Genomic DNA, 27,602 nt, shown 5'->3' on the forward strand with positions numbered 1-27,602 from the left:
ACTTCATCCAGAATGAACTCTTTATATAGTATATGGGTCTCAGGTGTTTGGACACACGTTGAGGCATTCTCATCATCATCAATGGCGCAACCACCGATATCTGGTCTAGGCCTGCCTTAATAAGGAACTTCAAATATCCCGGTTTTGCGCCGAGGTCCACCAGTACGATGTCCCTAAAAGCTGCCCGACGTCCTGGCCTATGCCATCGTTCCATCTCAGGCAGTGCTTGCCTCATCTTCTTTTTCTAATGTAGATATTGCCCTTGGAGGCTTTTCGGGCTGGATCATCCTCGTCCATAGGGATTAAGTGACCCGCCCACCGCAACCTATTAAACCAAATTTTATTCACAACCAGACGGTCATGATATCGCTCATAGATTTTGTCGTTATGTAGGCTACGGGATCGTCCATCCTCATGTAGGGGGCCAGAAGTTCTTCAGAGGATTCTTCTCTCAAACGTGGCCAAGAGTTCGCAACGTTTCTTGCGAGTAAAACATAAGGACTGGCTAGATCATTGTCTTGTGGAGTAAGAGCACCATATTCCAGGCCATTTCATTGGCAGGAGAAGAATTTCTGCGACAGAAATGAAGGGGTCGCACCATTCGAATCTGTTCCGACAGTCGGGTGGCATTATCAGCACTAAATGGCAACAACATATCAAGCCAGTTGGTATGGAGTTGTCATCAGGTGCTGCTTAAACTTCGCCGACTGAACGAAACATTCCTGATGTGGGTGCCGGGGCACTCTAACATCGCCGGTAATGAGGAGGCTGACAGACTGGCTCGTCGAGGGTCTGGATCCACAATAGTGGGGCCAGAACCAGCTCTTGGAATCCGACCATCTACTGTCAAGTCTACTCTGAAGGGTGAAATTGCAAGGATTCACGCAACCGAGTGGAGAAATTTGGACTCTTGCCGGCAAGCGAAAATCCTTGCGAAGGAGCCTAGGGCCACTAGAGTGGCATTTTTGTTGTCCCTTAAGAAGTCGGACATGAAAACCCTAGTAGGGCTTTTGACGGGACACTGCCCCTTAAACTACCATATGGAAAAGATTGGGGTAGTGGTTTCGGCTGTGTGCAGCCAATGTGAGGAGGAGGAGGAGACGACCCTGCACTTTTTATGCAGCTGCCCGGCATCCTCAGATCTCAGACGAAGTCGCCTTGGCAAGGTTTTCGTCAATGAAGAATCTGCACACTCTCTGCCTCTGGAGAATGTTCTAAGATCCGCTAAAGCCTGCGAACACCGTAGGCGGGAAGTCATTGAAAAAGCATCTTCCGGGGATAGTACAATGGGCCTAACAATGCACTGAGTGCTCGGAGTTGCGACTCCCCCCCCCCCCCAGTTAACTAAACTAAAACTAAAGAGCTTTGACCCTATTGTGAGACGTCCCGATTGAAACAGTTTGATATTCTGCCTAAGTCTTCTAGTTCGGGATTGGTTTGACCACAAGTCCTTTAAGGAATGTGAAGGACAAATTGCCCTTGTATGATATAGCAATCACCTCTGGGCAAATATTCGCAACTTTGCTTTCTTCTTTGTCTTTTTGTTTAGGACCTTCGTCCACCTACCGTTATTGTCTCTTTTGGGTTTCATTTCTGCTGTTGACAGACCCTTACTTTGTTCACCTAATACTTCACTTTTCAAGTCAATATAGAACGTTGCTTTGAACTTTATCTGAATTTTTTACGACCGATCCCCATAAAACTGGCACAGCCACTGTCACCGGCAGTGACCTGCCCAGAACTGAGCGATTTAAATACCTCGGGTCAACGCTATCAGCCAATGGAGAACTGCGTTATGGAATTGCTTCAAGCATTAGCGGAACCTGGATGAAGTAGCGTTCCACAATTGGTATTCTTTGTGATTGACTTATCAACGAACATCTTAAATCTAAAATTTACGGCAATGTCGTCAGACTTATCGCCCTCTGTGGTTTTGAGTGTTTGCTGACTATAGAAGACAATGAATGACGTCTTGTTGTAGTGGAGATAAATATGTTGCATTGGATTAGTGACGTGACACGCTTTGATCATATCTAAAATAAGGATATCCGCGATGGATATGGAGTTGCACCGATCGTGGAAAAATTGCAAAAGGGGCGCCTTCGATGGTATGGTCACGTGATTCGTACTAACGAGTATTCACTCGCCACATTGGCCTGAATATCGAAGCGACCAAAAGGCCGGCTGAAACAATGGTGGCTTGATACGTTGGATGGGAATTTGAAAGCCTTCTGACTGCATCCAGATCAGGCTTTTGATAGAACAAGATGACAAAGTCCATCAACATGAACCGACCCCGCTTGTGAATGGGATCTTTTGCCATCTTTGCCATGGGAAAATCTCCGAATTGAAGAGGTTTTTTGCGTAGTCCTGGACTTACTGCGTTTGAACAAATGTGGTTTTCATTGTGATGTCTTTCCTGGCCATCGACCTCTTTGCAGATCATCCCCCATTGCGTCCTTGCCCCCTTCCTCTATCTCTATCTAAGGTACAGTATTAGGTACCAGGGTGACCAAATTATCCACTACCGTAGGACTACGGTCCAAGGGTAACGACGGCGAGGAGCCTACTTCTTCCCACCCAAAAGTCGTTGGTGTTGGGGTTCTGAGTCCTTTTGTCATTCCCTTGTTTTCCGGTTTGGCTCGATGTTCTAGGCGTAAGATACTTTGATCCGGATGCCGAGCCGAGAAACCAGGCAAGTATCTAATCTTTTCTAAGTGTATCTATATGTAATACTGTTTTACCCTACCAAAGTGTCAACACGCCCCTTCACAGCCTCCCTCCTCCCTCTGCATGTACGTTTGGCCCCTCTTATATCGCTGGCACTTCCATGTCCTTTCTCACTCAAACTTTCCCCCTCCTTCTAAATATAAACTTATCATAGGCAATAAAGATACCTTACCTGCGGTGCCCATTGAGGCTTATTTGTAGCTGGTATACGACTTTGACTTTTCGATCGGGACTTCCATATCTTTTTGGATACAAATTGTCCGACGTTCGATGATGATTTTGATTTTTGCATTGCACTCGTTAATCCTTGACTACCACCACTACTATTGGCCGATGCAGAAAGGTGTTCTTGTTGTTGATATTGCGAAGGACTATATTTTTGCTGTTGCGTTGATTGGGATGATTGGGGTTGTTGTTGAGCTGCAGTTTGATCATGATGTTGATTAAACAACACAGTTGATGTATTATTTGCAGTAGCATTGTTATATAGACTATTGGTAGTAGTATTGCTAGTAGTAGTAGAAGTATTACAAGAACTAGTTACATTGAGAGTAGTAGAAGTAGTAGTAGAATTACGAGTATTAGAGTTATCATGCGCACTATGATGGTATCCATGCCACAAATTTGAGAAAAACTGTGTACCCGAATGAAATAGTCCTCCTGCACCGGCTCCTGCCGCGGGTAGGCCTCCGGGAGCTCCCATTGTGCCTTGCTGGCCAGGTGGTGGGGGTACTGATCCAGTTCCAGATAGATTCCCTTTTGACGCATCTTTTTGCTGTTGCTGAAGATACTCCTCGTGCTGTTGCTTTCTTTGCTGGAGGGCATTGTTCCAATCTGAGTGTGCTTCCTCCAAGAGAATGTCACAATCGATCCCTCGAATGTTATTGTAATGCAACAATGGCCATGCATCGAGTGTCTGGGTTGCCTTTGAATTTCCTTCATCCATCCCAGGTGGATTGATTTCTCCTTTCGCTCGGATATTTCTGAGGTTGCGATCATAGTTGACACGTTTGAATCGATTTGCGGCATCATCGTTGACGCTCTTTTTTCGAGCCATTCGCAAGTATCGCTTGATGGTATCACTAACCGATTGGGAGACATCCTCATTATCGACGCTACTCTTTCGGCGTGAATGCGACCTTGATGTAAAATCGGCCTCTTCCTCAGGTGCTTGGTTTAGCAGTTCCAATTCCTTTTTTCTTGTTTCATAGTCCTTTCGCAAGTTATTGATTTCATGCAGTTGCAGGAAGTCAGTCTGCATTCCCTGAGTCGTGAAGGTTTTCGCTGGTTTCACGACCGATATGAAAGGGACCAATTGGTTTGTGGGGCGTATGTACTTTTCTTTTGGTAATTGGAAGCCTTTATCACCTGTGAAGGTGTCCTTGTTTCCATCGGGGCCAGATAGGTTTGTAGCTCCTCCAGTGCTTCTTAGTTTTACGTTGAGACTACTGGTGGGTGATGTTTTGGGCTGATCCCGCCGAAAACTGAAGAGGCTCGTCAGAGAGCTGGCATGCGACAGATTATTGGTTGATGCTGCAGTGTGTCTATTTAATACTAAAGATAGCTGCTGCCTCTTGAGATCATTGTAGATTTTCTTCAGTAACGTTTTATTGTGCAGAAGATCCGTAGTTATATGTTCGGGTGGAATGATCGGTCGGTGTGCGGCTTGGCTATACAAACGAAGACTTTCCAAAAGCTCAGCAGTTCGTTTCGATAGATCCGATTCGCCTTGCTGGTCCGATGAAGTCGGGGACCGTTGTTGTGATCCATAGGACGAGGTAGTCACGGATACAGAAGAATACGATGACCGACTAGTTGATGGTTCACTTGTTGCTCCTGGTACAGTTGTTGGTATTTGTGACTCTGAACTGCGTTCTGGCTGTCGTTTATCTTGCTCCGAAATGTTGAGGTAACTATGCAGGAGTCGGATAACCATAGCAGCTCGACGATCATACTCTTTGTACTCATCGGTTTCAGCTTCATCGGCAGAACTTGCTTTAGATCGATGTCTCACACTTGGTCGAATTCGTCGCTTAAGTTTTCGCGATGCTGCTATCGCTCCCGGATATGAACTTTTTCGGCTCCATATTATAAACTTCTGTTCAGACCGGCAAACTTGTTGAAAAAATTCTTCAAGTTTTGGCACATCCTCGGCCCGATTTTGTGCACCATCTGGAATCAAACGACGACCTGCCTGTTGCATATATTTCCATGTTTTGCGTGTCAAAAGCCAACGCTCTTTTGTTGGGCCACTTTTCTTCCCCGTTGTATCCTTGTCACCACGGTGTACTTTACGACCCATGGTACTAGCGTGCCCGCTATCTGCCCCACCGTCGACATTCGATTCCGCTAATCCTGCAAATACTGTTGGTTGAAGTCGGCTACTGGTTGCTACCTGACCTTGGTGCTGTTCCGGTGTTTGATGGGCGAGATCTCCAACATTGCCACCCTCGCCACTAAGTTGAAGGATATGCTCAGCTCCAATGGGTCGCGATCTTTTAAGTTCCTTGGGCTTTTTCTTATACGTTTTAAGTTTTCTGTGATCGCCCATTACAAATAATTTATGCGCTCGTGATCAATTCAATTTTATTTATTTTCGATTTTTTAAGCATTTATTTTGGAATTTATTCAATATTTTTAGTACGAAAAAGCATGGAATCAAAACAAAGAAACAAGAAAAGTTTTAGGTGATCTTCTCAATCAATCAGTGAAGATGATGATGCTTCTTGGGCACGGTAGGTTCCATTGTAAACTTGACATTTATGAGAGGATTTGACATTGGTTCTTTTTCCGAAGGGATGATTTTTCATGCTCGCGAGTGCTCGCAGTTTGTTGCATGTAATAGTGTTCTGGAAAATTTACATTATGGTCACCATGCTCATGTGTTCTTTCTTAAAAAAAATGAAATCTACTCTATCAACTCTGCTTCGAATTTTTTTGTCACTGTGTGGGAGTCTCATGGAAATGTTCGGTATCGGTGTCAAAACGAGAGGAATACAGAAAGAGAGAGAAAGGGAGGGGGCATTAGAGAATTTTCAAAGAGAGGGGTCCATCTTTTCCATCGTAAGGAGGATATCTTAAGGAGGAACGCGTCCTAATAGACAATTGGTACAAGTCCTGGCTCATACTCGTACTACGGTGGAGAATAACCTCTAACATTAGGCCGGAGAATATCCTCTAAAATTAGGCCGGTTTGGTCTCACCATGCTTCAAGTTAAAGTTGCATAGTTCGGCAAGTCCTCACACGACCTCCTCGCGGTGACCGCTGGCGATCGTCTTCGGACGGGCCAAGAGGTGTGAGGCCGGGCTGGGAGTAGGCTGTGATAATGTGTTTGTCTCTTGGTCATGTGGTAGGTGCAAGTGGATCTGGAGGGAAGAGGAGCCAAAGCAACAGCCCGGGGATCGTCCTCCATGCACTGGATCCCAAGGGAAGCTGGAACAGCATACGCCGAGGGCTGTGTGGCAAACGGAGAGCTTGGTCTTCAGTATGCGAACTCTGAATACCTTGGGCACTCTAAGTTTTAAATAAAACTCTTACTCTGGTGCCTGGGCTAGCCAGGGGTGGGCATTCTTCCCGGATTACTCGTGGGATCAAGACATGGACTCAATTTAAAAAAATAAAAAATAAAATAAATCGACAATAGAAGAAGAGGGGGTGATGCCACTCGGAGGAACTGGTGGGATCCAACAAGGAGGCAATAGTGGCCGAGAGCAGCTCACTCAGTGACGGACGCACCACCGTTGTGCTGAAACCAACTTCCCGGAGCGAGGCGACAGAAGGACTAGTGGTTTTCAGCCTGGAATCTACTGCCGGCTAGCTGAGTGTAGCGAGCAACAGACATAGTACTCCAAACCCGAAACTCTCGACGTCGGGGGATCCCTCAAAAATAAAGACCGACAAGAACGTCAGTCACCGGAAACCGGCGTAGGTCCACTGGTGTCCTCTTCAAGAGCCAATACCAGAAGAGCATACATATTCTCAGCAAGATTGCTGAGAATAAGAAGGCCAGTACTGTCGACGAGCAGGATGAAAAAGACCTCTCTAAATACCAGGCCATTGTTGAGGAATAAAACAGCAAAGGCCTGGTAGACGAGCAGAGCGCAAAGCCCACCGCTCTCAAACACAATCAATCTCAAGAAAAGATCAAACAAGATCACAAGCGGAACAGAGTGGGCAAGAGCTCAGACGCTAAGCAACATCTGGAGAAAAGTACGCAGCAACAGCCAGCTGACGAGCCATGAACTGCGAAATCCTTCAGCAACGTGGATAGGAGCCAATTACGTGTGGCGCGGATGGTAATTTCGCTAGCGGTAAATGCTCGCGGAGGCGTGGACCAGTGCTGAGACCGGGCTGTCTGAGATGATCATTGAGCATTTCCCGGACGGCAAAGGCAAACACACGACATCCATACCCTGCTTTGATTCCTCTCAGGTGGTTCGGGGGTTCCACGTTAGAGTTTGCGAGGGCAAATTCTTCAGGGACTTTCTCGGTTTGTGCATCGCTAAGATCAGCGATGCCTGGGAGGGCGTAAAGCTCAAACTCGTCCCCTACGATCAGATTCCTAGGAGACCGGTCGCTCGAATTTGATTCCCGAAGATCCGCATAGATAAGTATAAGCTCGTCCAATCCCTGCACTTTCAAAACCCCAGACTCTCATGGACAACTGAGTTTTTATCAAACTGCAACCTTTTTTGCTCAGTATAACCGGAAAGTATCGGGAGGCACTGTAAAAGGTCGACTATAAATCACGTGCGGGGTAAGGAACGCAAAGGTGAAAGTGTTCCGCTCTGCAAAACCGGACGACGAGCTGGATCTAAGTGACGCCGCCAACGCGTTGTTGCAGGGGATGAGGATTGACGGTCCGACGGGAACTGGCCAACCTTCCACGCAAGCAGATCATACTGAGCATAGCGCAGATAAATCTGCAGCACTCGAAATGCTCCTTGGCTAACCTGCTTGTCTCCCTCCCAGAGGAAGACATCGACATCGCACTTATACAGGAGCCTTGGGTCGGAGGCGACCAAACCATCAAAGGTCTTCAAAGCAAATCCTTTAATTTATTCCACAGCACAGAAGACCTTGATTAAGGCAGACTTTGAGAATGTATCTTCGCCAAGAAAAGTCTGCCCGCTTTTCTGTGTCCGAACCTGAGTTTCAGCGAGCTAATCGTAGTCAAACTGGGAGAGAATGTGTATATTCCATCGGCTTACATGGCTTACGACCGATCAGCTCCATGAAAAACTACAACATTTGACGAGCACCATAGCAACAAAGAAAGCCAACCTGTTGATAGGCTGCGACGCAAATGCAAGGCATACGCTTTGGGGCAGCTTACAAATCAACGAGAGAGGTGAGTCATTCTTTGATTTTATTATTACTACAAACCTATCGGTGTGTAACAGGGGCCTTCACAACCGGCAATGGGATTCTTAGGTTGGTAAACTGGACCCTGTCTGACCAGAGATCCCTCTCAGATCACAATTGGAATTGGATACTTTTTAGTCTAGACCTTGCGGCAGAAGTCTCCAAACCTTTTAGAGACCCCAGGAAGATCGACTGAAGAAAGTTTGGTCAAGTAATTAGGAACGAATTCTCCGGTGCACAAATTGACAAAATTGGTACGACAGACGAACTGGAGTCAAAGGTCAGAGCTCTGGAAAAATCATTTGATACCTTATTTCGAGTTTCGTGCCCCGTTAATTACAGCAAGAAGACACTGCCACCGTGGTGGAATGAAGATCTCTCTAGCCTCACAAAGCTGACCAGGGAAATCCTCAACACCTACTACGGGCATAAATATTAGCAGCCATACAAGGACTGCCTGAAGGAATAAAAGTCGGTAAGAGGCGGTCTTGGTTGGACAATTGTCTGAACATCGAAACCACCAGCAAATCTGCAAGTTTTAGTAAAATTCTATCCGAGGAGCATAAAAAGCCTTCCTTTCTTAAAAAGTCGGAAGGCTCCTGGTCAGAATCTTCTGATGAAACCTTGGAGACGCACTTTCCCGCCAGCGAGGAGGACTGTGAGTCAGAGCCTTGATAGGAGAATTTCCAGCCACCCCAGCCGTGCTAGCCTATCAAATCGATAATTACTGAGGATGAGATCGACTGGGCTATAAACGGCTTCGCCACAAATAAATCTCCGGGTTCAGATGACATAACACCGGTCATGCCACAGAAGCAGAGGAGATTTACAGATCTCCGCTGTATCTCTTTAGGATACATACCACAGTCCAGGAGACACGTGCGAGTTGTTCTGATACCGAAAGGGAGCAGGCGTGGCGATAAATCCGCGAAGGACTTTCGATCAATCAGTCTCGTGTTGAAGACTCTAGAGCGCGTCCTAGACATCCATTTAAGGACGATTATGGAGAGAATGCCTTTCTCTAAGTCCCATCATGCCTACCTAAAAGCCAAATCCACATAAACCGCTCTCCACGCACCGTTGAACGGTCACTGCAAAACAAGCAGTATACCCTAGCTGCTTTCCTGCATATATAGGATGCATTCACCAATGTTAGTAGCACCGCCATTAAGGAAGTCTTGACCAGTGTTGGATTGGAGGGGTATCTTTCGCATTGGATTATATTCATGCTGAGAACCAGAATAATTCAGTTGGGTGTGGGAGGCAACCACTTGACCAGAGCTGTGAACACAGGCACTTCCCAGGGTGGTGCCATTTCTTCGGTGCTCTGGTTGATAGTGATGGACGAATACAAACAATTTACACAGCCAAGCGGCCATTAAGGCCTTGTACTAAGTGACGACATCTTCCAGGCTGATGAGGCAGTGCAGAAATGCGCTGAACAGTCTAGGCGGCTCACTCAAGATCATCCTTCTTGGGGTTTCCGGGCATAGGAACATAGAGGGGAATGAGCGGGCTGACGGATTGGCCAGGCGGGATTCTGATGTTGGCAGGCCTTCGGAGGGTACAACCGGTGTCTTGCTGGCGACTGTCAAGGGCGGAATCTACTCGCACTACTTAGCAGCTGCGGGCCTTAGATGGCGAAAGTTTATTACCTGTGCCAAGTCAAGGCCGATTTGTCCCGTTTATAACATAGTGAGATCAGGAGAGCTCCTGTGTCAGACGCGTGCAAATGCATACAAGGTTACCGCGTTCGGCATAGGCTCGGCATATCCTATAATTTCAATTGCCGAACTTGCGGAGAAGGAGGGCGGGACCCTTAGGCACTTCCTCTGCGATTGCGCAGCTCTAGCTTGAGTCAGACTACGGACACTGGGCAAACCATTCTTTGAGGACCTCAGGGAGATTTCTAGCTGCAGGGTGGGAGAGCTGGTTTTCATCGTGAATGCTACGGATTGGCTTTGAAAATCCGAGCCAGATGGACTCTGCGTCCCTGCCCTCGTAACAGGAGTCACGGTCTTAGGAGTTTGTGGCATCCAAACGGCGCAGCCCGGCAGTAGAGTTCCTCGGAGCGGCCACCAACCCTAGGAAGATCACCTACAGATGCTATGAGTCTTCCGAAAAGAAAGCTACCTCGAAGTGAGGCTGGCCGAAACAACGGAAACTAGATATGCTGGATAGTGATCTGAAAGGCTCGCCATTGCATCCAGATTAGAAGTTTGAGAGAGCATAATGGCGCAATCGATCAGAACCCGACTTATGTATTTTACAGGCGGTTTGACCTGCAAGCACAGAAACTGAATTAGTAATTTGCAAATGAACATTTCAAAAGTCTACTTTGACAGCCATTGAGGAAGAACGAAGGATTTCTGCAGCTAAATAAGTAAATATAGGATCCTCATCAATAGCTCAGTCAAGAAGTCCAAGAGAGGAGTCTTATTTTCCAGAGGATGTCGTTTGGACATCCTGGTAGAATGCGGGAGACATTTAACTCGGAGTCTTCTAAGGGGCCCATGATGGAGACACTATTCAAATAAAGCGCTAATATGGGGACGAGGATAATTTTCACCCTTAGCCCCTACTTTCTCTGGACGGATAATGCAAACCACAAGCAAGCCTCCTAAGATTGTAGATAAATCCTTAAAAAGAAACTAATGCATAGGGTACTCGAGGAAGAAAGGGGAGTACAAGTCTTGAGTGGAGAGATGAGCGCTGCTCATTCAAAATACAAAACTTCAAAAGGAGAAACCCTGAAAGAGGTTGTGGAAAGAATAGAGTGGACCAATTGGGCAATAAACAGGGAACAAACTTCGAATATAACAGGTGAATGGAGCGTCTAGAGGTTGTACTGTAAGAGAAAATTTGCTTAGGGTCTGTATCCAAAAAAAGAATATGGAAGTTCGATGAAAGAAGGGGGGATATAACCAGAGGTACATATTCTTCTAAAAGAGTAGAGTAGAAAATGTACCATCCTCTTGACTTCCCGAGACGATCACACACTTCCTCTACTGTTCTGCGCCAAGTTCCCTTTATGCGATCCACTCGTCGGCCATCTCGGGAGAGTGGATTCAACTGTATGTCATAGGCTGTCCTCCTCCTAATGTGTGACCTATCCACTGCCACTTCCGTCTTCCGGTCATAGTGAGTACGAGTGGCAAGCCTGTGCGTCGACCAAGTTCTTCGTTTGAGAGAGTAACAAGCCAGCGGACTCCGATGATACGAAGAAGACAGATATTGACGATAGCTTGGAGCTTTTGGGTAACAGTTTCAACTTGATCTTGGTGTTGAGATAACTGCATTTCAGATTTTAGATAGGGCAGCGAATGCGGATCAATTGCTGGTCATGCGTTGGGCAACATCCAGTTTGGTGCCACCGATCGCAGAAACCACGCTTCCCATTAATGGAGATAGGGAGAGTGCGATGACCGCCAGAGTGAAAAATTTGGCAGTGGTTGGTATTTATCTTCAGTCCAACTTGATTTGCCTCTATTTCCAAATCCAGAGCTATCTGGCTAAGGTCTATAACCCGGTGAGGGAGCGAACAGATGTCATCAGCGTAGTCGAGGTGTTTGAGGAAAGATATCATCGTCCATTGAATTCCCCACATCCTGCGAACAAGGCAGCATGAAGTACGTCATCGATAACAAGAAGAAATAACTTCCGTTGACAGGATGCAACCCTAGCGGGCTCCGCTTTGGACCACAAAAGAAATTTCCGATCCGAGATTTTAACTTGGTGCTCCAGATATACTCCCTGTTTACGCTGTGATAAGGTTTGGGGAAATAACGACGCCAACCGGAAAGATAAGTTTTGCATTTACAAGTCCCAGAAAAGAAGTTTTAGATATAATTCAAGAGAATACAAAGTCAATGGACCCACACTGTAGGGCATTGCAGGACCAGCGTAGCCTCGGGATTGGGATGTAGATGTCGAGCTTTACAAAGGGTACTTGAAAAATGTCCGGACTACGTGTATTATGAGAGGCGATGCGGAAAATGATATCAGAGTTGGCAGGGCAGTCCATTAGGCAATTACAGAGAATTGGATGAAGTGGCGTTCCACAACTGGTGTCCTTTGTGATCGACGTATCAACGAAAGTCTCAAATCTAAAATTTACCGCAATCTCGTCCGTCCAGTCGCTCTCTATTGTTCTGAGTGTTGGCCGACCATAAAAGACAATGAACGGTGTCTTGCGGTAATGGAGACGAAGATGCTACGTTGGACTAGTGGCGTGACACGTTTAGATCACATCCGAAATGAGGATATCCGCGATCGTTATGGGGTTGCACCGATCGTGGAAAAGTTGCGAGAGAGGTGTCTTCGATGGTATGGTCACGCAATTCGTGCAAACGAGAATTCACTTGCCAAGATTGGTCTGAATATCGAAGTCGATGGTAAACGACCAAAAGGCAAACCTAAGCAACGGGGGCTTGATACGCTGGATGGGGATTTGAAAGCCTCGAGATTGCACCCAGATCAGGCATTCGATAGAGCCAAATGGCGAAGCCGATCACGACGAGCCGACCCCGCTTGTGAACGGGACAAAGGTTGAAGAAAAAGAAGAAAAGAGAACACATATCAAGGAAGATATGACGTTGCTGAAAAGAATGTAGATTGAGGGTGAGAAGCCGTGACGGACGGACGTCCACCCGGAGAGGTTCTTTTTGAAAAAAGAGTCCAGGTGAATTTACGCTGTATATCGAGCAGAACGCGACAATCACGGTTGTGGAAGGGAGATCACACTACACAGCAATATGTTTCTGACAAGGGGGTTGAAGAGTGTTAAAAAGGGCGGAAGAACGTAGGATAAAACCAGACTTTTTGGAAGCTCGCTCGATAATGTCAGCGATGTGGGAATTGAAACGAAGTTTGTCATCGAATATTACACCCAGGGCTTGAAACGAGGTCAGTATTGTCCACTACGAGAATAGGAAAAGGTTTTGGGGAGAGCTTAAGCGAAAAACACATCCAGTGGCATTTCCTGACATTCAGTGCCAGCTGGTTAACCGAACATCAACAGACCAGTGTATCAAGGTGGGACTGCTAGAAAGCAGATGAAACAGAGGCGAATAATTTAAGGTCGTCTGGTTAAAGTCATAGATAAAAATAGGAGGAGTAAAGGGCCAACTATAGAGCCTTGGGGAACGCCAGAAGAAGGACAGAAGGCACCAGACGAGCAACCACGAAAAGAACCTGCAGGAACGGTATCTAGGCAGGAGATGATTGAGAGAGGGAAGTTGAGTAGAGAGGGTTTGGAGAGGAGAATATTATGGTAAATTAAACAAATTAGCCGCGAATTTGGTAAATACCAGAAGGTTTGAAGCCGTAGATCTATGTTTCGCAAAATCATACTGCTCTTTGATAATGAAGTGACGGGAGTGGGTGGTCAACCAGTTGCTGACATATTTCCCGAAAATTTTGAATCAAGAGGAGAGAAGGGAGATGGGGGGAGGGGTGACATTCTTTGTCGTAATCACCAAAAGAGAAGAATGGTCGATAAATGGCCACGAGTCTTTTGTTACAGACTTAATAGTCTTCACCGACAAGTCACTCATGAAAAACGGGTCGTGCGCAGAGGTGTTCTCGGGAAATCCGATTATAAAGCTGCCTCGACCTCTTGAAAATATTACGACCATATTTCACGCGGAGATATATGCCGTTTGATTGGCAGCAGAAAAAAGTTTGTGACAAAAAAGAAGGGGTCGCACCATTCGAATCTGTTCCGGCAGTCGCCCAGCACTATCAACACCAAACAGCGACGACATATGAAGCCAGTTGATGAGGAGTTGTCATTAGGTGCTGCTGAAGCTTGGCAGATTGAACGAAACATTCCTGATTTAGGTGCCAAGGCACTCAAACTTCGCTGGTAATGATCAAGCTGACAGAACTATTCACAAAGGTTTTGGATCCACATTGGTGGAGCCAGAACAGGTTTTTGGCGTTCGGCCAACCATTGTCAAGTCTACTCTGAAGGGGAAAAGGAAAAGGATTCACGTAGCCAAATGGTGATATTCGAACTTCTGTTGACAAGCAAAAATATTCGTGAAGGAACCCGGGGTCACTAAAGCGGCATTTTTGTTGTCCCTTAAGTACATAAAGGATATGAAAGGAAAGTATATGAAAAAGCGGGCTTTTACCGGAATACTGCTCCTTAAACTACCACAGGAAAAAAATCGGGGTGGTGGTATCGGCCATATGCAGCCAATTTGTGTAGGAAGAGGAGACAGCCCCCGACCTACTCAGATCTCAGACGAAGATACCTTGGTAAGGTTTCCTTGAACGAAGAGTCTAAATTCCTCATAAATTCCCTCCTATTTTCAGCATGTTTCAGTACAAACTAACTTGAGTTTGTCCTATATACATGTTGGGCTCAGATCCGTTTTTATGCAGACCCTAACCCAACATGAATTAAGACAGATGCTTTTTTCTACGAAGCTAGAGTAACTGAGGTATCGACATGATCCGCGAGGGCGTATGGCCAAGCCGGTTTAGTTGAGTTGGCGCAGATAAATAGCGAATTTCGGGATTGGCGATTATTGATCCCGAAGGATTTTCTTGGTCATCTTCAACTCAACAACCTATTATAGTTGAGAGAGGTACACTGTAACCTTTGAACGGAAGATTTTACGAGTCTTACTGAGGGCAATAACCCTCTTCATTCCCCCTCTCGATTGGCGTGGACACAATTGTTCCTCGGAAAAGGGTGTATATCCCCAGAATTGTCGAGAGAAAATCCGGCCCTGAGGTGAAAATTATGCGGAAAACGGGGCCTGAGGAGAAAATTATATGGGTCTGGGGACAAAATTATGCATGGCCTTTTTTTCATTCAAATTTATGTTGCGGGACCTCGAGAGAAATCCGAAGCCCGGGGAATCCCCCCCTTTCTACGCCCTCTCGTCAAGGCTGCATATCCTCCTCGAGCACTAACAAACCAGCAGTGGACCAGCGATAAATATTAGTCCTAAAAACTGTTTGGCTTATACGAGTATCTGCATGATCATATATGTGCATTTACGTTTCAACTTCCTTCGTTTGATATGGATTGATTACTGCCACGTCGTCTCATAAAGTCCCAAGCAGGAGACCATATGCTGGAGCTTAAAAAATCCTAAAGCGTGACACTAACAAACCAAAGTAATGTAGGAAATTCCAAGCGGAAGGCATTGCAGGAAGTAACAGATCCTTGGAGTGCAAGAGAGCTGCTAATATGATCCCTCAACAACATGTACCTCTCTCTAATCACCAGATCATAGCTTTCAGGATATTATTGAGCATATAAGACGAAGATGAAGCGGCTTCTCCTGTTTAGTTGCTATAGTGTATGCTGGTACCACAGTAGGTTCGCGGATCGAGCCACGAAATATACCACCTCTCGTACACTTTTAACGCGACTCCAAAAAGCTAAGATCGCTGGGGGCGCTGCGACGTCCACCGAAGCGCACGTCGCCTTACAGTATAAGGCCCCCAATGTAGGTGCAATTATCTGGTAGACACAGGCGCTGAAGTCTCAGTCCTCCCCGTCTCCAGGCCCAACAAACTATTTCTCCAATAGCTAAAATTAGCGGCAGCAAACTCCACGCCCATCGCAGCTTGCGGCTACAGACAATTAGACGTGAGTCTTGACTTGGGTAGGACCTTTTCGTAGCGCTTAATTTTGGCTAGCAACGCTGCCCCCATATTAGTCACAGCCTTCCTGTGTCATTATGGGTTGCTTGTAGATATGCAGGATAGGTCCCTGATAGACCCCACAAAGTCTCTTCGGTCGTCAAGGAAAATTTCAACTTGCTCGAACCACAACACTCTTTATATCATTTTTGATGACATTGTCGATCCACGCATTCGCGCACTCTTCTGAAAATATCGCAACATTGCTACTGAATGTAGCCCACCTCAGCCCTGTTAAGCATGATATCCAGCACCACATCAACACTACACCCCTCTACCACCTTAGAAGCTCGCTGTTGGGCGGAAAGAGTTTGAACAGTTCCTTAAACAGGATATATGCAAACCTTCCAACAGTAGTTGGTTATCTCCACTTGGTCCCCAAGCCCAATTGGGATTGCGCCCTTGTGCCCTATTCTACTTATCGAAGACTTTACACATTATTCGGCAAACTGTCGTGTTTTCTCGACCTTGGATCTCGCCAAGGCCTACCATCCAATTCCTGATGCCTCAGACACAGCAGGTGCTGACTTTGACGTTGGGTTTCTTTTCAAAACAGTTTAATCCCGCTCAACGAATTATTAGCCGCTTATCTGAGTATGAAGCACTTAAGCCGATATTCCCTTCAAGGCAGGCACCTTATTCACAGATCGTAGCCTCTGACTTCGACTTCTCCATTTAGCCTACATCAGCCAGTTCACATCGGACATTCAACATTTACCGCTGATGCTTTGTCCCGGATTTCCGAGATCAACATCTAAGCCACAATTTGGCAATCGCTGTGGCCCAGAAGGACGACGCAGTTCTTCCAAGCCTGCAATCGAACTCCAGACATAAGTGCAAGGAGTTTCTTAACTTCGGCTCACATTCCTCTACCTACTGCAAGATCTCTGAAAAGGGAGCTAGGTCATGCATTCCGACCGCTTTTCGTAAGGAGGTGTTTCGCCCGCAAACTGATGTTGCGCACCCTGGCATTCAGACAACGAACCAGCTAGGCTCCAGCAAGTAGTTCTGGCCGTCCATGAAGATGGACGTCAATTCTTGGGCCGGAGAGTGCATCGCATGCCAAAAGTATAAAGTCACTAGGCAAGCTAGGAAGGAAGTAGTTGTATTCCCTAGATCAGTAAGGCACTTCGACATTGTACACCTCAGCATTATCCTTTGCGAGACTTGCATGGCAACAAGAATTGCCTCGCGATCATTGATCGGCAATACCTCTGAAGGACATAACAATACAGTCGTGTGCTGAGGCCCTCCGTCGAGAGTGAATTCCGCGCTTTGGTGTTCCCGCCGTTATCATCACGAACCAGGGAATGCAATTTGAATCTACTCTTTTATCGAAGCTCGGAAAGATCCTGGGATCCAAACGTCAGCGGACAACTGCATACTACCTTCAGGCCAATGGGATGCTAGACCGTTGGCATCGAACGCTGGAGATATCCATTATGGCGCGCATCAAACAATCCTGGTTGTAGGTTTTGCCTTTCGTTCTGCTTGGCCTCTGTACAGCCAGTGGGGAACACTCGTTCAGTCTAGACGTCGGTGGCAAGCCCAAGAGAGTCTCCTTGGACCTTGGACCGCCTTCACACGGAGTAGTCGGTGTCAGTTGAATTGACAAATTGTAGAGTATATAAGAGCAAATTACTTTCAAGATGACCGCCAGGATCTTGTAGAATGTTTGGTCCGTTCGCTGAATAGATGGTGAAGCTTTTTAAAAGGGACGCACTGTCCGACGCACTCTAGTTCCATATATTGCTGAACGGTCCCTTTTGCCAGATTACTCGCACACACTGGGTAAAATACGAAGGCGATGGCTTCCCAGTAGCCAATCACCAAGTCACTAGTGGAGCTATAAAATGGTGATTTGGGGCTCTAGGTCTCGCAAGAGGGCGGGTTTTAAGTCTCTAGAATACGAGCCTTTTCAGCGCAAGGCTGAAAAGTTGTTCCGTCCGAGCTTTCGGGAACTGTCTCTTTTTGCCTTTATCTAAATGGCAATGCTTTCTAAATTTCGACGCGCGGTTACTGATCCTTTCTCTCATATCGCGAGGAGGAAGTTGATGGTCTGTGGGTATTAAGTTGGATTTTGAGGACTATAGCGAGGTGCTACGCCCGGCTGTCCTCAATACTTTGCATTCGTTTAGCTTTCCAAATCCAAGCAAGGAAGGAAGGTGAAAAATAAAACGTTTTTACTTCCGTGTCGGGTTGAGGAAGCAGTGTGACCGCATATTAGGTTGGAAACGGAGGATTGCAGAGAGGTGATATACTCAACCGTCCCTACTAGTCGCTCGCATTTTGGTTGGTGCCTGTGCCCGGCTGTCCCCAATCCTTCGTCTTTGGTCAGTTCTCCAGCTTCCAACAGCGTTGTCTGGAGTTCCTTACTAAGGCAGGCCTAGACCGGTTACCGGCTGTTGCGCCGTTGGGGGGGGGGGGGGGGGGGGGGGGGGGGGGGGCAGTTTCAGATAGAGGCGTTAGCGCGGTCTACCCGAGGCGACAGTCTCAAGTTGCTACGCCAGCATGCCCACATGAAAGCGGTCTATTCGTGAGGCTACAGGAATTGTGGAGAAGAGGGACACACATTTGTTGAACGCAAAAGACAACGGAAATGATTATGTTACAGATGTGGGTACTCCAAATAATGAAGCGCCAATATGGGCGTTGTGAAATAGCATAAGGAAACCAACCGTCCGTTTCTGACCCCTATTAGTTAGTCGACTGCTCTTTACCCATCACCGCATTCATTAATTCCTACTCCTAAGCGTCAAATCCATCAACTGACTCTCCCCTAACAGATCTCGGACAACGCCTTTTCAATATCGCTTCTCCATCGTCCTTAGCCGTTTTTCCTTAAGCGGGTCTCGGATACCCAGCTGCCCTGTAGTGTCCGCGTCTTTGCGAGAGACAATTTAAAACCACAAAAATAAAAACTCCAATAACATAGCCTGAGGATGTCAAGGTAAGGTGGAAACCTCAGAGGCCGCGCCTCATAAAACATCTGAGGCAGAGAAGATATTGATCGACGATTGATGTGATCCGTCGAGGATCCTTTTTTCAACCATGATACTCGGGTCCGCGGTTCTACGGCTCCTCGCCCGCGGTCGAGCCGTCTTTTTAAGGTTTTGTAAAAAACGAAACCTTGCTAAAATCGTTTCAATGTTTGTCTGTTTGTCTGTCCGCCTCTCCTACCCGAAGAGACCGGAGTCTGCAAGGGACTCATCTGAAGTGGCTCTTGCCGCGAAGCCTCACCGAAGGTTATCTGTTACCATGGGAACCGAGATGGCCCTTTGAGAGCATATGATCCAGGATAATTCCTGGTGAATATGCTCTTACCTCAGTTATTTGCGGTTGGCCTCCTTGTGGGAGTTTCATGGTGGTTCTGGTTATGCCTATACCTCGGGGGTGGAGCTCCTTGTGAGCTCAAGCGTGGAGTTGCGCTGTACATATCGCGGAAGAGGTGCTATTATAGATAGATTCCACTGACTGGTATGAATACTGAGCCTGCACTCAGTACCGCAGTGCCAGTCGTAGTGGGGCTTTGATTGTGGTTTCCAAATCTATCGGTGCCTGAAAGGAATTATGCCTACACGACAGAAACTCACGTTAAGTCTCCAGTACTTTCATGTTCGTCAGTATGTTTGTCTGTCACACGCACTTTTCTCAGATACGACTGTACTAATGAAGACCAAATTTGGTGAAAAGTTGAGAACTGTAAACACCCATACATTCAGTTAAATCTCTCTACGTTGACTTTAAGAGGGTGGCGGGTCCTCCTACATCCAAAAGAGGGGTGAAAGTTCTTTTTAACCGAAAATAGCCATGTTGGGTATGAAATGAAAGGTCTTCATTAGTCTTTTTCGATTCTAGTCTCAGTTTTGGCATTTGTTGAAAAGGCGGGGAGTGCAAGGGGTCGACACTGATGATTTCTTTGAAGGATCCATTCTCAGAAACTACCCAACCGAAACATCTGAAAGAAAATCATGGAGCTCCTTCTTTACGGCCTCAAAATACTCTCCATATCGATATCTGCTCAAATTAGGCAGTCGAGCTGTCTTTTTAAAGTTTTGCGTAAAACAAAACCTTATTAGATCCGATGCGATATCTGTTTGTCCGTCTGTTTGTCTGTCACACTCGATTTATTGGGAACGGCTGAAGCTATTTTTCCGAAATTTGGTAAGAATGCGTGTTCTGTGAATCCCTTTACATACAGTAAGTACCGCCATTTTATGTTGAGTTTAAGGGGGGCTCTTCACCCATGTGTACATTTTTTTTTTAACAGAATATGGTCATGTGGGATATCAAATGAATGGGCTTGATTAGTACTTTTTGAAACTGTTCTTATTTCTGGTATTGTAAGAAATGTTGGGGAATGAGGACTCAAAATGTGTGCTGCGAAAAGTGTAACAGGTCTCGTTCTCAGAACTTATCAAACCGAAAAATCTGAAAAAATTCTCAATGGAGGGCCTAAACAAAATCTAAGCCTCAAAATACATTCCATTCCAATACCTGGTCAAATAAAGGTAATAATAGCATATATTTCCATATTCTAGAAATTTTCCCGAAACCGTCTCTCCCCCCCCCCCCTCCTCTTGAGTTCAACCTAGAAGTATCGTTATCAGTAATGATATAGCGCACAATTTTGGAAAGTTTGAGGGAAATCCAGCTATTATTAACAAAAATTAGATAGAAGCTTGAGCTGTTGCATTTTACATAAATTTTGTTGCACTCTAAGACGTGAATGATGTCATCATGATATAAAGTGAACTTATATGAACGGCGGTGTTGGATATATCAAGGAATACTTTCCAGATATGTATGAAAGAAAGCACACAAAATCTTTATACTTGAAGCGTCAAGCTCGCGGTATTCCGACTTGTTTTTAATTTTTTCATTTGCAGATTTGTCTGGTGTGTTGCTCCTTTTGATAGATGCACGCGAGTCCTCGTGTTTGGTGTAGTTTTCAGGACAAACAAAGTTTGTGGACAAACGCGTTCGAAGAGAAACCTGAATTTTGTGCAATTACACGTGGGTGTTTGAAGTGCTCAAAGGAGCCACCCACTCCACATTTGCGTGCCCGGATAGGTATTACCTCTGTAAATGCTCGAGGCCAAAAGCTTGCCGTGGTGGAAGTCCCCGAGCAATATGCGAGGAAACTCCTTAACAGCGGGAGAATCAAAATCGGATGGGTAGTATGCAGGGTACGAATGCGGATAGTCCCCACCAAGTGCTACATGTGTCTGGACTATGGAGACACGTCAGCAGCTTGCAAGGGTCCGGACAGGAGGAGAGCATGCCGAAGATGCGGCCAAGTGGGCCATCAAGCGAAGACTTGCAAGGAAAGCGAGAGTTGTGTTCTCTGCAGGGATCGTGGCGCGTCTGGCGAAAGCGTCGCACACACTGCGAGCTCGGGATGATGTCCGATCTCCCCTCCCCCCCGTCCTCATGGTATCTCGACTTATCGGGCACTGCTGCCATCTGGGTTCGGGACGACGTTCGACTTCATGTTCTTGCCGAAGGCCGGGGGGACGGATTTGTCTGGATCCGGTGTTTAGGGATAAAGTTTTTTAGCGTTTACCTGACGCCGAATGAGACGATTCGGCGCCGACTTGATGCTCTGGAGGACGCCGTTTCGAGCACGGAGGGACGAATCCTGGTTGGCGGTGATTTTAATGTCAGGGCTCTTGAATTGGGCATGCCTCAATCTAACTCCAGAGGGAAACGGACTCTGGAAATGGCGGCGAGAACCGGGTTCGTAGTTTTAAACACCGGATCCACGCCAACGTTTCGGCGCCCAGGTTGTGAAAGAAGCACTCCTGACATCACTTTTTCATCGGAATCTCTGGCATCATCGGTGGACGGGTGGTGAGTCCTAGAAGACTTCTCGGCAAGTGATCATCAGTGCATTGCGTTCGAAGTGTTTGACGCTACTTGCCGGCGAGCACCAACACGACGTTCCCCCTGCGTGTGGAACGTCGCGAGGGTGAACATCGGAAAGTTCGTCGAAGCTCTTGGAGCAGGTAAGGCCTCGTTGGGGGGCACCCCGGGGGATGGTAGTGTCGCAGCTGACACCGTCGTAAATTCAGTGATAAATATGATAACGACGGCGTGTGAGGCTTCCATGCCCCGGAGAGATACCAGGCACGACAAGCCTTCAATGTACTGGTGGACGACAGAAATTGCCGACCTACGGAAGGAGTGTCATAAGCTCCGCCGTTTGGCACAACGTTTGCACGCCAACGAGGAGGCATGTGCCATAAAGGCACAATATAGATCAGCAAAAAGGAGACTCCGCAGCGCTATAAATAAAAGCAAAGCTCGCGGCTGGCAGAATCTTCTTAATGAGGTGAATGAGGACCCGTGGGGACTTGGCTATAAGCTCGTCACCCGGAAAATCGGGACTCTGCGGAAGCCCTGCATACTGAGCACCGACCAGATGGACCGCATTGTGCGGGCATTGTTTCCCAGACACGCTGTACGGGTTGATGTAAATAGCGCGGAAAGCGTCGTGGATTGCCCCCTTTTCACAATGAGAAAGCTCGGAGAAGCTGTTCTCACTATGAAAAACATGAAGGCGACAGGTCCTAATGGCATCCCGGCGGAGGTTTACAAATTGGTGTTCCGCCAACGGCCAGAGTTGCTGCTTGAAGTGTTCAACGCGTGCTTGAAGGAGGACATTTTTCCTTGTCGTTGGAAAGTGGCCAGACTCGCGTTGATCAGTAAGGGTAAAGAAGATCCGGAGCTCCCGTCTGCATACCGACCGATGTGTATGCTTGACACGGCCGGAAAAGTGCTCGAGAAGCTCATCAGGGGTAGACTCGCTGAAGCGATTCGTGCTGCCGGGGACTTATCCGCAAAGCAGTTCGGGTTTAGAACAGGGAAATCTACAGTGGATGCTGTTATGGAGGTTGGGTGTAGAGGCGTTTAATCGAGCCGGGGCACACAGCCGTCGATCTCGACGGATAGTGCTTCTCATAACGCTTGATGTCAGAAATGCCTTCAATTCCGTAAGATGGACAGATATGCGAAGCTATCTCTTGCGGATATTGAGGGATTATCTGAAAGACCGCTCCCTGCTCTATGAGACGCTAGAGGGCCAGAGGAGGATGGAAATCACGTTGGGAGTAGCACAGGGATCCATCCTAGGGCCGGACCTCTGGAACGCTTCCTACGATAGTCTGCTGAGACTCGATATGCCTGAAGAGCCGCGCCTGGTCGGTTATGCAGATGACGTTGCGGCACTTATTGCCGGACGCACTGTTGAACAGGCGCAAAGCAGACTTGGCATATTGATGCGACGGGTGAGCGTTCAACCTTCCGCTGGAAAAAACCGAAGTAGTCATCCTGACCAGAAGGAGAATCCCGACCCTGCGTCCCATATCGATCGGCGAGTTGACTATAGAGCCAAAACCAGCGATTAAATACCTTGGTTTAATGCTCGACTCGAAGATGAGCTTCTTCGAGCAAATCAAAGCAGCAGCAGGAGTCGCGGCCTTGAGTCGGCTAATGGCGAATGTTGGGGGCTCTATATCAAGTAGGAGATGTCTCCTCATGGGAACAACGCAGTCCGTTCTTCTCTATGGTGCGGAGGTATGGGCTGATGCCCTTGACAAGGAGGTGCATCGTAAACGCCTTGCTCAAATGCTTTGCGAGTGGCGTCTGCTTATCACACCGTCTCCGAACCGGCTGTGATGGTGATTGCGGGAGTGATCCCCGTTGCCCTCCTTGCCAAGGAGCGCAAAGCTATCTATCACCGTAAGGGCGAAAACTTAAGAGAAGTGGTTGCTCGTGAAGAACATCAACGCACCCTAAGCGAGTGGCAACTTTCTTGGCAAAATGAGCCAAGGGGCAAGTGGACTGCGCGGCTCATCGACAAATTAGACCCATGGTTGAACAGAAAGCACGGTGAGATTGATTACTTCCTTACCCAACTTCTAAGTGTGCATGGAGGTTTTCAGTCTTACCTGCACAGGGTTGGGAAGGCGCGATCTCCTGATTATGTGTTCTGCAATGGAGTGGCGGATGACACTGAACACACCTTTTTCTCTTGCGACAGGTGGGACGGCCTCCGCCAGCAGCTTTATGCAGACACAGGGGAGCTCTCTCCGGGCAACATTGTGCGAGAGATGCTGAAGAGCGCTGGCAGCTGGAATCATATTGCGCATTATGTTCGGGCTCCTCTTATTACGAAGAAGATTGAACTCGACCGGCAGAGGGATCGGACGGTAAGGGGTTCCCTGAACTAACAACAACTCCCTTCCTCCTCTCCCCTCCCGTTGGTGAAAAGAATTCCCTGACTGGAAGGCTCCCAAAACCGGGAGAGCGGGAGGGCTAGCGCGAAGTAATGTGTCAAACGGTTCCAGGCTAGTTCTCTGATGACAGGGAGGTGTTTAGTTGGTAGTCCGCCAGCGTACTGTTGCCGGAGTCCAACAGTCTGTGCGTAAACGTATTCATCCTACCCTACTCCCAAAAAAAACTCCATATTTGCGAGCCTGGCTTGCACAGAGGAATAGAAGCACTTGCAGGGTTTGCAGGCGGCCCTTGACGCTCAATTTCGCCATCTTCTTAAGTTTTTGGGTTAGCTTTCCCCTTTTGGTTGTTTCCGGCTACTAAGGATGGTCTTTTGACCAGCGACAATCTTAATTAGCCATTATACTCTAAAATTATAACGATTGGAAACGAGCTGAAGGAGGCAAGGATTTTTAGTGCATACGGCGTCGTATCTGAAACTGACGGGTGTTTCTATGGTATGGACATCCTCGTGTAGGTACCAAACCAAAGGGGAGGGCCCCTGAATAGTGAACCTGTAGAGGCACATATGTAACATAATCGTGTGGGTAATTTAAAAGAATCGTAATTACTTCAATTATTTGATTTTTATCTTCGAATTCTTAAGACATATAGTGACAAATATTTTTTTAATATTATATTTCAGCGCCCCTCCCCCTCCTTCAATTCGTATATTGAAAATTTTCAATTTTACTTCCGTTTGCCTTGAATATGTATTTTGTTTAAGAAGCAATTTAGTGAAGGAGGAGTGTAAAAATAAAATCGCATCTACATCTTTCCTGTGCTTTGCTTCATTTCCCTTTCCTTCTCCCCCCGCCCCCCCCCCTTCTTCTTCTTTGTACACAGATACTTTAGACTAGAGCTTTTCATTTTTGATTCTTGTTTCTTCCATTATTTCATTCATTCCTCGACAACGTCTATCTTAGATTTGACGCCGTCGTCGCCGTTCTAGCTTTTCTATAAGTAATTTCTCTCGGGGGTTTTTTTTTTTTTGTAAAGGATAAATCCACGGGAAAAATGAAAATCACTAAATTCTAGGTCTTGCGCACAAATCTTTCTACTTTTCATAAAATTCTATACGATGAGCGGGTACATGTGTGCCTTTAGTCTCAACCCAAAAATTTTCTGTGTGCTTCATTTTTATGATGGTTTTTTGTTATTTTTAGAATTATGTGCTCAATATGGCCACCACGAATATCTAAATTTAAGTGTGGAGAATACAACAAGATTTTTTTTTGGTTTTTATCTTTTTTTTTTCTTATTATATTTTATTTTTTTTTTTTTTTTTCAACATTTTCTGTTTGACGTACACATAGTTGGGTATTGGTGAGGGAACCATGAAGAGTTTGAATCTAAGGGCAAGCGAAATTACTGAGCGGACAAATGACCTATATATGGGGGATTTCTGGAATTTGTTTTGGAAAATCTAATTTTCATCAAAATTACTCTAAACAGAGAATTGTTATCTATTGTGCGTAACCATGAAGATTTGATAGTTTGGTGTAATGATTTATCTTTTTTATTCTCATTCCCCACTCCTGAACTTGATTATAAAAAGAGAGTTACTCTCAAAATTGGATGAGCATCTCACCCTACCCTCATCTTAACTTAGGGGAGAAGACATGCGAGCTATTGTTATCGCTGTGGTTGTTGCGTTTGCCGCCAGTGCGGATGAGGTATGAGCATGTTACAAAGTTTTTATAAACAATTTCCTCAATATCAGACATATCTAAAGAATTCGTAATGTTTTTTCTTCCACATCAAAATGAGCTCGATTTTTTGTGCCCCCTGTCAACCCCCCCCCCCCCCCGCCTCTCTCTCCTAATATGCCGTATTCAGGCAATTTTTCAATCGTTCATATAAAGTACATAAACATTTTTCGATTGATCAATTTTTGAAATTTTCTATTTCTATTTTTTGTTGTTTTTTTTTTATTTTTTTTTTTGGGGGTGCAATTGGGGAATAATTCTGGAAAGTGAGGGCGTGCGAGAACAATATTGCAAAAATTAACCCAAATATATACACAATTGTTATTTGATAGGCTCAAGTGTGTAGTTTTTGAAGTTACATTGTGCAATGGAAAAATAAGGTGTGTTTGGTCGTTTCATGACTTTTTCAAGCAGGACAATAGAAAAATTCATGTTGTAGAGTTGAAGATGTTCGATGAGTAGTTTTAATTGAAAACAAATAATTTTACCTGCACTTTTAACCTTTTCTTATATATTATTTTCAAATATTCTTATTTTCGAATATTACTATTTTCATATATCTAATTGTTGCACATTTTATTAATTTCACATTTGTCAAATTCCTGAATTCGCCATAAACTCCTGCCTCGAAACGTTTTGTTACATTCATCACTTCACTAATCACTTGCTCTTAAAATTCATTGAAATTTTTACGCGTTTTGTTATTATTTATAACAATAAATTATTTCACTCAAAATTCCACTCAAACTTCAATATCACTTTTTCTAGGCATTTTTCTGTTGTAAAATAATTTTTTCTAAATTTTTTCCTCCCACTTTCTCAATTTTATTGAATTTAGGTGAAATTCTTTAGACTGATTATGGATTTAATTTAATATTGGTTTGATATTAGGCTACTATCGAACAATTATCATTTATAAAGCGTTGCAAGATAGCATGGATTCCCGTCTTAAAATCAAAGATGAATGAATTAAAATTAAATTATTAACTTAAAAATATAAAAAGTTACAGAATAAGGAAAAATTAGAAATGAAAAAGAACACGACGCGTGTTTGAGACGATTGGAACGTAACATAGTGGCACTTTCGCGGTAGCGCGCGGAGGATTGTTCCCGAGATGATGATGATGATCAACACACTGTCGAAAAAAAACCGCACAGGTGTGTATCTCTTCCTTGTATTTAGTTTAGTTACATGGATAGGTTGAGGCTGTCCATTCCGCGTTCTCCGGCGCCGCTGCTACTGCTATTTCCAATCATGCTTTTTATTACTAATATCATCATCAATCTTGCCAAACATTTCAAACAATTTTATGAATTATTTGTTTAATTTTCTTTTAATTTTTTTCACATCATTTAATTTTGTTTTTAACTCCAGCACTGTTTATTAAAATAATAAATTAAATAATATTATTATTATTTTTATTATTTTAAATAAAAAAGATACATCCATCTATATTTTATATTTCGGGTTTTATAAATTTTAGAATCTTCATTAGTTGCTTTTTTTGGTTGATTTAAAAAAGGAGCTGAAAATAGTTGAGTTTAAATACGAGATAAATGTTTGATAGAATTTGACGAACCGGCTGTCAGGTATGCAATAGACTTTCGACTTTTAGTCAATTAACATTAACAAATATTGAATCAATCTCAATAAGTTGCTGAGAGAAATGTAAATTGATCACTAAAATCAAAACCATTGATCGGATGCCTTTTGGGCTCCAGATATGAAAATTTTGTGCGCGATTAATTCTTTAATGTTCCAAATTAATTGCGAACAAGACTAAATTTTGAATTGTATACTTGAACGTTTGAAGTTCATTCGTTTGAACTTCAACTTGTACAATGGGCACTTGCAC

At 45.4% G+C, this 27,602-nt stretch overlaps 1 protein-coding gene across 3 annotated transcripts in view; it reads right to left on the reverse strand.

Moving 5' to 3' along the window:
• Window positions 1-27,113, reverse strand: part of LOC119660885 — a 43,227-nt gene extending 16,114 nt beyond the window's left edge. For 2 of the 3 annotated variants that reach the window (XR_005250495.1, XM_038069803.1), the window contains exons 1-2: window positions 26,235-27,113; window positions 2,903-5,579 (exon numbers count right to left, since the gene is read on the reverse strand). Coding sequence is in view for 2 of the 3 variants with exons in the window: in XM_038069803.1 (XP_037925731.1) it covers window positions 2,903-5,281 (2,379 nt within the window). In the remaining variant the exon portion in view is untranslated. The remainder of the gene's footprint in view (window positions 1-2,902; window positions 5,580-26,234) is intronic. The other variant, XM_038069804.1, reaches the window with a different exon arrangement.
• Between the last annotated feature and the right edge of the window lie 489 nt (window positions 27,114-27,602).

The sequence above is a fragment of the Hermetia illucens genome, chromosome 7 (genome assembly GCF_905115235.1).
Source record: "Hermetia illucens chromosome 7, iHerIll2.2.curated.20191125, whole genome shotgun sequence".
Classification (NCBI taxonomy): Eukaryota; Metazoa; Arthropoda; class Insecta; order Diptera; family Stratiomyidae; genus Hermetia; species Hermetia illucens.